Below are 12,827 nucleotides of genomic sequence, written 5' to 3'. Positions count from 1 at the left end.
TGTAACTATTCCAGGGTTTTGCAACACAAATTAGAACTCCTTGGGTGAATGCAACTGCATTTTTCCAGCTTAACACTTTTCTGAAAAGGCTCCTGGCTCATCAGTGCCTCAAGTGGCCCAGTGAACATCCAGTTATTTAGCTCTTCTTTCAGATATTGCCAGCAAAAATGCTGAGTCTTGTCTATGATGCAAGTTCTGTATGTTTCCCAAATGAAAGCATTTCCTGCTGTTGCTTCTCATAGCTTCACTACCTGAACATGTATCCAGCCTAACAGGCAAAAGAATAAAAGAATAGGGTGTGTAACACAGAGGAATATTATACCCCTTCCTGTAAATTAACTCTGGAAATACCCATGGTCACACTGTGATGATCACTATCTGTGAAAGTTAATGTATCTTTTCTGTACTCATAGGTCTATTGTTAAGATACACAGGTTGGACCTCTCTGGTACAGCAGCCTCAGGACCTGACTGATCCCAGATGAGGGATTTTGTGGATTCAGGGGAGGTCACTTCTGGTCCCCCTGCTGCCATCCCTGCTGCTCCATAGGCTTCTCTGGGCAGTCACGCTGGGTTGTGTGCTGGGCTTCCCACCCCTCACCCCTTTACCCTCATTCCCCACCCCCCTTGCTGGCCTTCCTGGCTCCCCCAACCCCACATCTCCGCTGAGCTGAACACCAACCCCTCCTCCTCCTCTGACCCCAGCCCAGCTGCACTGCCTGCTGGGCTCCACCCTCTCCCCACATCACACCAAGCTCCCAGGATTCTCAGATGCTGGACCATCCAGACAATCACAGAATCATAGAACTCTAGGACTGGAAGAGACCTCAGGAGGTCATCAAGTCCATTCCCTTTCCAAGGCAGGACCAATCCCAACTACCCCAACAATCCCAGTTTATAGAGGGGCAACTTCTCTTGTTTGAGGTCATTATTTTATTACAGTTTTCTAACATTGTTTACTATGCACACAGCCACCTATTTAGAGCTGTATGAAGAGGATGACATTTAAAAGGAGAAACTGAATCTGAGTATCAGGAAAATGGTCTAATTGTGAGCTCTGTTAGGCAATGGAGTAGACTAAGAAAACACAACATTCTTGTCATTGGGGATATTTAAACAAGACTATAAAAAAAATCCTTAAATAATGCGCCCTATGCTAGCCAGTAAGAATTCTGTGCCAAGACTAGATAATCAAGTTGTCTCCAATTTCCATGATACAAATCAGTCCCTCAATTTCCCCCATTTACTTCCTTTGGAAAGTTCTTTGATCGATACTGCGGAGTAGAGCAATATGTCATTAATTATTATTTACACCCATTCAGACAGTCAGTCTGAAAAATGGCAGTATTATAAAGGTTGAACCAGTCAGATAAAAATAACCTATCGGTTAAGTCACACATCTTGCAAGTTATTTCCTAGTGTTCTGGTTTATTGCATGAGCTGAACTCGCCCTGGGTAGCTCCATAGATCATGCCAAAATTCTCTCTTTCTCTCTTAAGGGGTTGACTATTGATCTTTTCTCTAGAAGAAGGGAATGGAACTAGCCATCCCAAAGAGAGGTAGCAGGCATTCACATAAGACATCTTCCCATCTATTACTGCTGAGAGATGAGCTTTCTGTTTGGCCTTAAGATATATGGGGCTGGTTGCCCCTAGATGGCTGATAGAGGAAGGCACAGGTAGACTTATGAATGGATAGTTTGCAGCAATAAAGGAAAGAACCTGCCCTTGAATGCTTTTGTCTCTCTCTCTTTCTCCGTCTTTTGAACCCTCTCCACTGGCCTGAAATACATATTCACCCTAGAACAGGCATGTCCAAAGTCTGGCCCGAGGGCCAATTGCGGCCCGTGTTCCGGTTTAATACGGCCCCACAGGTAATTTGGCAATATCTATCTTTTATGGCCCCCAACGAATCCATATGTATTGAGATGAATACATTGTAAAATCTCAGTTAGTCAGTTGGTCTAAATCAGTTATAAATATATTTGGACACAACATGTATACTTGGTGTTATGTTCCTTTCATATTTTTTGAACTTAAAAGTTGACAGACAACCTTTATTACCAATAATATGTAATGTACTTTACAATGTTCCTGACATATATTTCAGCTTCCTGGATTTTTTTTCATCTGGCCTTCAGATATGAAAGGCAGAGTGATTTAACACCTGTTTAGATTTGTCATCCATGTGACGAAATGAAAAGTATGCCGTTTGCAATAAACTTTGCATAAAATAGTTAATTTGCATTTAATTTTAATGGTTCAAAGAATGTCAGGCAAAATGGTTGGCCCTCACGCATGTTCACTTCATCAAATCTGGCCCTCTTTGAAAAAAAGTTTGGACACCCCTGCCCTAGAAGCTCAACAAGTGGGAATGTACGTGGGGGTAAGAGAGTGGGACCAAAGATCTGGAACAAAACCTTAACACTTTCTCCCCAGCCCCTTCCTGCTCGGCATAAGAGCCAGGGTAACACAAAGTGGTTGTAAAAGTCTCAATACCCACAGAAATCTAACTGCCCCAGGAGAGGCACTGCAGAACACAGCCATAAGGTTGCTTCCATCAAAAGCCCTCTTGTGGGGGACATGCTGGGGGCTGGTGGGGTATGTTGCAGTGGGAGATCTGGGGCAGCACTGCAGCCTATGGGATAATTCTGGAAGGTTGCTGTAACCTAGACAGGCCGCTCCAGCCATCGGAGCAGCCTGAGAAGATATTAAAGCTGCCGAAAGCTGCCTGAGCTTCGCTTCCCGCTGGCCCGTGAATTCTAAGAGGCACTGCACCAAACCCCCTCCCTAGAGTCTGTTCTGAATGCTGCCATTGAGCTCCGGCAAATCATTTAGCCTCTCCGGGCACCAGTTTCTCCAACTGTAAAAAGGGGGCGACTACCAGCCCTCGAGCCTTCTGTAACTGGTTTTCCTCAAGCCCTGGGATGTATGAATACAAAGTGTTATTGCTTATCTCCTTTATTAAGCAGACATGTCCTCAGACAGTCTCCTCAGTAGTTAATTGCCCGCTGCAGGTGGATATAATCTTGACAGCAGTATTAAAAGGTGGGTTTAATAGGGGTTGATTTAAGTTCCCATATTAGGAGGTAACCCTCCAAAGGTCTTCAGACTCCATTTGGCTTACTGTCCAAACCTTTGGGGTCTGAAAAACAGGGCTAGAAATCTCTCAACATTCACATGCTGTATTTCAACTCTTCCCTTTCTGCTTCCTGATAGAATTAGAGCAGAGGGCATGAAAATTAAAAGGAGTGATGTGTGTGGGGAGAAGGAGGGGAGGATTAAAAGTAACCCAGCTTTTAAAACTTATTGTTAATCTAGTATTGTTGGATCAAATTCACCTCTACTGTAACTTCCAGGCAGTTACATCAGGATTGGATTTGGCCCAAGCATGAAAAATGTAATATATACTTTGTCTAACAAGAGACAGGATAGAGTCACTGGGGTGGGTTGTATGGTTTGCCCTATGAGTAATTTGTTAAGTTGACTTAATAGGCAATCTGGGGTCAGAGACAGTACAAGTGACTGTAACTTCATTAAAGTCACTGGAGTTTTGCTTGTTTAAACCAGGACTCCATTCTCTGTGGATTAGCCACCTGATTCTCCATGCAAAGTCCCATAATGCACAGCAATTCCTGCAGTTCTGGCCTCCATTGAATAGCTGCTGCAGTCTAAACAGACTAAAAGCTCCTTTACTCTAGCCTCCTTTATGTGTGGGAAGGATTGCCAGGTTTCTGACATTTCTGCAGCTTCTGAGCTTTACATTTAAATTTCATTCTCACCTAGAGGAACAGTGTGATTGATGCAATGCAAGAAACAGACGCGTGGTATCTTGGAAAAGGTTCAGACAAGGGGGTGACTTTGAAGAGAAGCCAAAACATCTGGATTTCATCAGGCCTCTGTTCCTGACAGCTCAGGTAATTGTGGATGACTGTATCTGCCTAATTATACTGGAGGGAGAAATTCCTACTGACGTGAGAGATCTGGGAGAAAGAAAAAGGCCTTAAAATAGACTCCTTGTTGATTTATGCACCTCCTACTGTGTCTGTTCTTGTGGTAGGTGGGTAGGTCATGGCTCTGGGGTCTAAGCTCAGATGGGGAACAACTAGATTTCTTAGCACCCCACACCCAAAGGCCTTGTGTGCTAAGCGCAGCTCAGGTATGAGACTAAGTACTGAAGTCCAGCTAACCAGAGCAATCCTGTGGTAAGCAGCAGCTTGCTATAATGGATCATTATAAAGGAGCTGGGAGCCCAACCTGCCTGGTGACAGGTTCTCCTTTCTTTCCCTTTGCACCACTCCCAGCCCGTTCCTTGTCAACATTAACACCCAGGGGTTTTAGTTGGGACTATCTGCACAAGGTTGCCTCCTCCAGCTTGCTGTTGCAATAGGGACATAACAGGAATGTTTTCAGTATTTGATGGTCTTAGAGTTGGCCTTATGGGCAGGCATGTGGTCAAGGGAACACCAGGGTCAAGAGACAAGGAGTGGGGCAGGCCCAGGGAACAAGGCTGCAGAATGGGGTCTGGGGTAATGTGTGTGTGTGTGTGTGTGTGTGTGTGTGTGTGTGTGACGGGGGAAGGCAACAGAATCTGAGGGCAAAGGATTGGAGGTTGGGGAAGCAGCAAGGATGATGGGTGGGGGACAGTGTTCCTTGTAAACTGAGCACTGGGGCAGCTGCCCAGGAGAGATTCGACTGGCTGATTGGCAGAGTTCCTACAGCCGGCAGCTAGGGTTGCCAGATTGTTTAACCAAAAATACCGAACCCCTCCCCCAAAAAAAACCACTGGGAAAAAAATTCTGTTGAGGGGGGGGGAAAAAGGGGGCAGGAGACCAAAGTTGTTGGGGGGGGGGGGGGAGGAGGAAGACCCCCGAAAGTTAAGGAAAAAAAGTAAAAAAAAAAAGTAAAAATAGTAAACAAACAAACAAACAAAAAAACCCAGCGTGGCCCCTTTAAGAAATGCTTTTGAGGCTTTTTGGCCTTAACTGGCTGCTGGCAGCCGTCCGCCATCTTGCCTCCCTGCGCCAGGCCAGATGGCTCCCCTGCAGAATCCAGTAAGCACCTGGGATTTTCGCTTCCTGGCTGGAAAAAAATCAGAAAATACCACACATTTCAGGTGTCCGGTATTTTCTGCATTTTTTTTACTGAAGGCAAAAATACCGGACTGTCTGGGTCAATACCGGACACCTGGCAACCCTACCAGCAGCATGTGTTTCCATTGGTAGTGTACCTCCGCACATAAAAAAATTTATTCTGCACACTGATACAAAAAATGAAGGCGTGTGTGTGTGCTGGGGGAAGGGTGTCAGAGCACCAAAATATAGGTTTGACCGGGATGTCATTTCCCCTAAAGCCTGCCTGGGAAGGTCTCTTGCTCACATGTGTGTAGCCTGTGCTCACAAGCCACAGCCTGTGCTGAAAAAGTCTGCCCAGTTCCATGGCAGTGCGCCATGTGCAGCACATTACAAAGCCTGCACAGGCTTCTGGTAGGTTTCCAGCTGCTGTCAGGAATCCGGGAAGATGGTTTGCATGCCTAACAGTCTGCCTTCTTGTGCGTCATCCAGACAAGTGCTATGAGCGGGGTGTGCTTGTACTGCCAGCCCTCAGCGCTGAAATTCTCAGGGATGGGGCCTGGAATTTATTTCTTCTTTTGATCCGGCAGGGCCTGACCTTTGCTGACCCTGCTGTTTATAGAGGGCTTTGCCTATGGAAGCGATTAGATAATGTAAAAAGGAGCAGAAGCCAGTGCGGTTCGGTGTGTGCTGCTAGCCAAGAGTGTATATATGTTCAACCCCCAGCTAATTTCAGACCAACTCCCAGGGCTACACTAACCTGTTGGTTAGTAATATACATTAGATGGGTTTCATTTCCCAGGATTACCCCCTACCATTTGGATTTGAGTCTGTTGCAGAGGCTGATCCTACTGATTTGTGCTCTGTGCCGTTACACTTCATGGGTAAGCTGAGTACCGTATCTAGCCCTTTAGAGATTCTCCAGGGATTCCTGCATCTGTACAGACACAACATTAGTATCACTAGACCTGCCGCTTTCCTTTTCCTTAGGGCTGCCCTGATGCTTGTTTGTCCATCTATGCAACTTTGCTTCCGTGATTATTTTTTTTTCTTCCTTTTTTTTTTTTTTTTGTAAAACCAACTCCCTGAAAAACCAACCAACCAACCAAACAAACAAAACCAACACGGAAAGAAAGGAGACAGACGCGTTTCACAAGGCCCATGCTAATCTGGGAGCACCCTGCGCTCTAGCCAAGCATTACTAGCACAACAGAGGCTGTATAAACCAAAGGGACTGGGCTTGTTAGGTATATGTATGAACAGTTCCGTAACCATATCCTGCTAGCTCTCCACCCACACGCACCCCAGCCAGCAGGGCACATAACATGAGTAACATTAGACAGCGAGACCAGTTCTGTTTTCTGCTGGACTGTGTGGGAGACAGAACTTTTTGGGGGGCTGGTCCAGGACTGTGGAATGAACCCCCTCTGCAAATTAAGAGCCTTCACAAGCCTTATCGCTTGTCACTCCGAGGGCAAAGTGTGTTCCTTTGACCGTGTCTTTTCTAACATGTTCCTAGCCACATGTATATTTAAAAAAAACCCCACACATCTAAACCCCAACCAAAACAGGATATTGCCCTGAATGCTTCTCCCTCTGGAGAGAGGACAGCACATTACAGATGTTGGTTACAATATTTAATGAACTATGGAGAAGCGCTCAGAGACAGGCTAGCCCATTCTAGGGGTTGCCAGATGATCTCCCAAAAAATACCGGACACAAAAAATCGAGCAAAAAAAAAAAAAAAAAAGGATAAGCGGCGATTGCAACCTCGTCTCGCAGGTGGGACTCCCAGGCTGGGAGGAGGGGCCACTATCGGTGCTGGGAATAACGGACACCTGGCAACCCTATCCCATTATGAGAGCTTGAGTAGACATGAGTACAATAGTAGTACTGGGGGTGTGAACACAATACTGAGTTCAACATTATACGGGTGTAAATGAGAGAAGAATCTTGCTTTCTGTCATACATGAGCATCTGTGGAGGGAAAGACCATAGGTAGAGAATAATTCATTAGAGATAGAATAGTTGTGGATGAACTTACTGTTCTTGTCAGCTCCCTGGAGCCTGCGGGGACACACGCTGTAGATATTTTCCACTGGAGCGTTTCCTTGGACCTGTTCAAGCGCACTCAACCTCAGGTTTATTCCGTAGGTTTCGCTGGGAGCTGCTTTTCCAGAACATCCGAACATGTAGATGGTAATGCCTATAAATCAATGGCCATCAGCAGGTCTACAGGCTAAATATGTTTAGCGTTCATGATTTGTGTTATTTCAGCTTGACATAAGTGAGTGCCTGGGTTTGAGAGGTGCTGAGTGTTTGTCTCCCACCAGTGGAAATGTGCCAGTCCTAAATTGGACTCTATAGCAGTTATAAAAATGGCGCTTCAATAGCAGGGTACAGCCAAAGATTCTGTTCACCGGACTGTACAAAATGGATGACAAGTTACTTCCACTGTCTTCCCTGAAATGCAGCCCCCTCTGGGATGGAAGGCAGGTGTATAGCCACATAGCACAACAATTCAGGTGAGCCAATGAAGCAGGTTATGCATATGAAAAAGTATGAATTGAAACGATAGGGCAATTTTATGCAGGCAGAATGTATTATAGTCATACTGGAATTTGGCTGGGACCTAGCAGCTAACATCCAGTCATCAGATATGGATGGTCAGGACATACATTTTGTTTCATCTGAAATGGTTTTATTTCCTATCTTGCTGTTTGAGTTGTGGTGTTTTTTCCCTAGAAATAAAGCCATTTAACCGGTAATTTCCCCCTTGATGTGACAGGTACACATGTGATTGGGTGAGGGACAAGAACCAAAATAGAATAAAATATCTGTGCAAGCATCTGCAATTTTCATGAGGAGTTGTGCATTTGATCCAGGGTACAGTTTTAGGGTTACCAGATACCTTCACAAAAAATCCCGTACATGGCGAGGAAAAAAATTGGTTGAGCAAAAAACAAACAAACCCCCCTCCCCCAAAAAACAAAACTGGAGACCAAACTTGTTAAGCACACACACACAAAAAAGTTGCTGCACCTTTAAATTCCCCCACTCCTCACTCTCCATGCCCCCACCAGATGCACAGAGCAAAAATGTCCCTGCTGGCTTTCCACCCGAGAGAAACAGAAAATACTGGACATTTTACATGTCCGGTATTTTCGGGGTTTTCTTTTTTACTGGAGAGAAGATGCAATTACTGGAGTGTCCGGGCGAAAACTGGACAGCTGGCAATCCTATACAATTTGCTTTTAAAAGCAGCTACCTGTGATTTTCATAGTTAGAACCCTGTAAATCCACTGATACCCGCTTTGTATCTGTGCATATTTGCATCTGCAATACAGATGCAGATATCCAGGGTCCATTTTTGCAGCTGCAGATACAAATTTTGTATCTGTTCAGGAGCTGTGTTTATAGTGGCACATAAGGACATTCTTTTCAAGAGGCAAGGAACCATGAGACTTTATCCAAAGCAGAAATCCATCCTTTCCAAAGAGAAATTATAGCTCTCCAAGTGTGGAAAGTCTCTTGTCCTTTCTTTTTATCCCGGAGTGGCAGGTTAGCAGGTACAATGTATCATGGGAATGTGACCTTTATCTTACCTTTCCTTCCTTGTAATTGTTTTCTAACTATGGTCATGGAAGCCACAAGCAGCATTATTATCAGGAGAATTGGTATCAGGATTTGAAAGATGTCTTTCCCATAACTGCTTCTCGGGAGGCTGGAAAATATTGAGTCACAGGGGGAAATGGTTTCACTGCCAGTTCTGACATGCTGACCCACTCCTCCCACAAACAGCTTGGTTGACCAGGTGACATGTGTAAGCTTGAGAAGAAATGAAGGGATCTGGGGGGACTTAATTCTGGAAAATCGCTGATGGGGGAAAGGTGGCAGTACTCACAGCTTTCTAGGCCTGGGATGGGCATAGCCGGTTGTCCTGGAAAACCCCTTTGTCATACTTCCAGTTGTTGCATCAACAAGAGTGTTGCCAATTTCTTTGGCAGGCATGATTTTTCTGGTGTCAGGGAACTGGGTGCCAGGTGCTGTGTAAGAGGCATATTTTGCCCTGGCTGTCATCACTGGTTCTGTGACTCCTGGGGGAAATATATTAAAATTTACTGTGGCTACATTTCCCATTCTTGAACACATGTATCTTTTCCAGTGAAGCAAGTTCCCTAGGGATGAGTGTGAGGGGCAAATAAATCTGGAGATACAGGTTGAATCCCTCTAGTTCAGCACCCTCGGGACCTGACCTGTCCCGAGCCAGAGAATTTGCCGAATCATGGGAGTTCTATAGTGTCTGGCAGCATGACCAACACTTCCACTGCTTGCTGAGATGTTAGAAGACATTTAGAGGTACATTAGAACTAAATAACAGCACAGAACACGGAGAGCCAGGACTGGGGGCTATAAACAGACTTTATGGGACTGCTAGAAACTTGGCCACACCCAAAAGTGAACATCCAGCTAATTAAAATCATGCTGGATCACGGGTGTTGCTGGACCAGAGAGTGCCGGACTAAAGAGGTTCAACCTGTATTCCAGTGGCTTCAATGGGGTTTTATGTGGATTTGACACTAAGTTGAGCGAGACCACAATTTAGCGTTTTCTTTTGTTAAATTGTGAAGTTCTTGAGCAACACTCTGCTCTCATTTCCTCATACTGTGTTCAGTTGGGTTGCTACGTGGGCGTAACTGAGGGTAGGATTTTTTTTTTTTTTTGGCTTGAAGGATCAAAGATCCGAGCTGCAAGACTGGAGCCAGGCCCCATCTTTGAAGGTTATTACTGATTGGTCCATGATAAATGAACACTTACTATCGAAACATTTAGATTCTAGAACACAGCAGAGTTGATTCTGCTCTCACATAATAATAGGCAGAGGCTGGCTGGGAGAGGATATAGGGACACCACAATGATATTGCCAAATATCTACTTGGGAGCCTTTGGAACAAGTACAGATTTAAACACCCCAGGAGGTTTTATGGGCACCAAACTGAAAATGCTCTAGACCAGTGTTTCTTAAACTATGTTCCACAGCACGAAGCAGTCGGAGGTGTGCCATGGAGAACAACAGAGTTCAAAATATCCACATTTAAAGGGGTAGCCTTTTTTTTTTTTTTTTTGGTCAATAACTTCCCCCGACGCTTTTTTTTTTCTGGTCAATAACTTTTCCTTGGTGTTCCTCATAAAAGAAAAATATTGTTTGGTGTTCCTCAGTCTTAAAAAGTTTAAGAAACACTGCTCTAGACAATGAAGTGGCTAAGGTTTTATGAACTGCGGCCATTGTCATAGACCAAAAGAGGACAGGTAAATGGGCTGCATATAGGTGTTGTAGAAAAGAACACAAGGCATGATAATTGATATTGTTATACTAGCGAATATATATGAAGAGACAAGAAGAGAGGATAAAAAAGTTTGGGGAACTTTGCCAGGAATAGGAATGATTACAGAAAACTAGAACAAAAATTCTATGCAGACCGTCACAATTGGTTTGTAGTCAGGATTCACTGGGATCACTGTGGATAAATTTTAGACAGTAGCTTTCCCCTTTTAAGCTTAATGGTCTTGTATATTGTTAAGGTGGTTGGTTAAAAAACATCCAATGCCATCGTTAAAACAGAGGTATAATTAATATACTTACCTCATTTACAAATGCACATTTTTAGATCTGCGAACATGTTCCAAAAGAACTCAGTATTTACAGCTGGGGAAATGGAGGCACAAATGAAATGACTTGGCCAACATCACCAAGCAAGCCAGTGGTTAGAGCTGGGAGGATGGGGACAGATCCACAGTTGGCATAAATGATCATGTGCTAGCTGAAGACTAAATGTTGCCAAATTAAGTGATTGGGTAACAAAATGGCAAATTAAATTTAATATAGATAAATGTAAAGTAATGCACATTGAAAAAAATAATCCCAACTATACATACAATATGATGGGGACTAATTTAGCTACAACTACTCGAGAGAGATCTTGGAGTCATTGTGGAGGGTTCTTTGAAAACATCCACTCAATGTGCAGTGGCAGTCAAAAAACCAAATAGAATGTTATGAATAATTAAAAAAGGGGATAGAAAATATTTTATCACCTCTGTATAAAACCATGGTACACCCGCATCTTGAATATTGTGTACATATATGGTTGCCTCATCTCAAAAAAGATACATTGGCATTGGAAAAGGTTCAGAGAAGGGCAACAAAAATGATTAGGGGTTTGGAACAGGTCCCATATGAAGAGAGATTAAAAAGACATGGATTTTTCAACTTAGAAAAGAGGAGACTGGGGGGGAGGGTTCAGATATGATAGAAGTTCTATAAAATCATGACTGGTGTGGAAGAAGTGAATAAGGAAAAGTTATTTAGTTATTCCCACAATATAAGAACTAGGGATCACCAAATGAAATTAATAGGCATCAGATTTAAAACAAACAAAAGGAAGTTTTTTCTTCACTCAGTGCACAGTCAACCTGTGGAACTCCTTGACAGAGGATGTGGTGATGGCTAGGACTTTAACAGGATTCAAAAAAGAGCTAAATAGATTCATGGAGGTTAGGTCCATCAATGGCTGTTAGCCAGGATGGGTAGGAATGGTGTCCCCAGCCTCTGTTTGTCTGGAGGTGGGTGTCAGGAGAGGGAGCCTGGGAGGATTCCCTGTTGTGTTCCTTCCCTTCGGGGCCTCTGGTATTGGCCTCTGTCAGCAGACAGGATACTGGGTTAAATGGACCTTTGGCCTGACCCGGTATGGCTGTGCTTATGCTTTTATAACTGTGCCTTAAGTTTCCAGAGTCCCAATCTGATGTCCTATTCCAGGGGTGGGGAACCGAAAGCCTGGAGCACAGAAGTGGCACCTGAGTTGCCAGGATCTGGCCCCCAAGGCGTAGAGCCTCCCTCAGATCTGGGGAGCCCACGGTGGCACTCCAGCCCCACCGCTGCCTCCTTGCAGTCCCTAGCCCCCGACTGATTTTTCTATAGGTCAGCATTCCCTGACCCAAAAAATGTTCCCCACCCCTGCCCTGTTCATTAGGCCAGATTGCCTTTCCATTGTACCACAAACAGGACTCCATTGATTTTTAATGAAGGCAAACTCCATACTCCAGCCAAATAAAGACTCCCACTGAATATAACCATTACAACACCAGCTCTAGTAGTGTCCTAGTTTGGGCAATATAAGCCAACAGGCCTACGCAAAGGAATGGAGGAAACAAGCGTCTGCCCTAAAAAAGAAGGCAAAAAGAATGAGAAGGATGTGTCCCCTAGCATTATCTGGTCTTCATGCTTGTGCACTGCACCTAAGGGAAGATAGAAAGCTCTATAAACGAAGACCTCAGGGTCTGAATATATTTGCAGTAGCAACTGCCATGTGTGTATGACGTTAGTTAGAGAAAGTAACAAAAAACTACAGCAACTTGTTGAGTCCAAAAGCTTAATCTTGATGGGAACATTCAGAAATAAATGTCTCTGCATTTAAGATTTTTCTTTTAGAGAGGAAAAACAATCGCACAGAGAAATCAGCTCTGGAGATTTTACTCCACCACCGACTTCCTGTGTGACCATGGGCCACTTACATGGACTACCCTGTGTCCCAGCTTCCTGTCTGTCAAGTAGGGAGGATGCTTCCCACACCTCACAAAGAGGCTGTGAGGATAAAACCCATTCATACATGTGAGGCGATCTAATACTACAATGGTGGGAAGAAGCAGATAAATCCCTAGATGAGATTGATAATTCTAAGTGAATGAACCTAGTGCCA

At 44.3% G+C, this 12,827-nt stretch overlaps 1 protein-coding gene across 1 annotated transcript in view; it reads right to left on the bottom strand.

Moving 5' to 3' along the window:
- FCMR (Fc mu receptor) overlaps positions 1 to 12,827 on the bottom strand; it is a 33,911-nt gene that overhangs the window by 16,529 nt on the left and 4,555 nt on the right. The window contains exons 4-6 of the mRNA XM_025178568.3: positions 8,975 to 9,167; positions 8,676 to 8,794; positions 7,115 to 7,276 (exon numbers count right to left, since the gene is read on the bottom strand). Coding sequence (XP_025034353.3) covers positions 7,115 to 7,276; positions 8,676 to 8,794; positions 8,975 to 9,167 — 474 coding nt within the window. The remainder of the gene's footprint in view (positions 1 to 7,114; positions 7,277 to 8,675; positions 8,795 to 8,974; positions 9,168 to 12,827) is intronic.

This window comes from Pelodiscus sinensis, chromosome 27 (genome assembly GCF_052426305.1).
Source record: "Pelodiscus sinensis isolate ZL-2025 chromosome 27, ASM5242630v1, whole genome shotgun sequence".
NCBI lineage: Eukaryota > Metazoa > Chordata > Testudines > Trionychidae > Pelodiscus > Pelodiscus sinensis.
The sequence above is the reverse complement of the archived record's forward strand: the minus strand, read 5'-3'. Positions and strand labels throughout refer to the sequence as shown.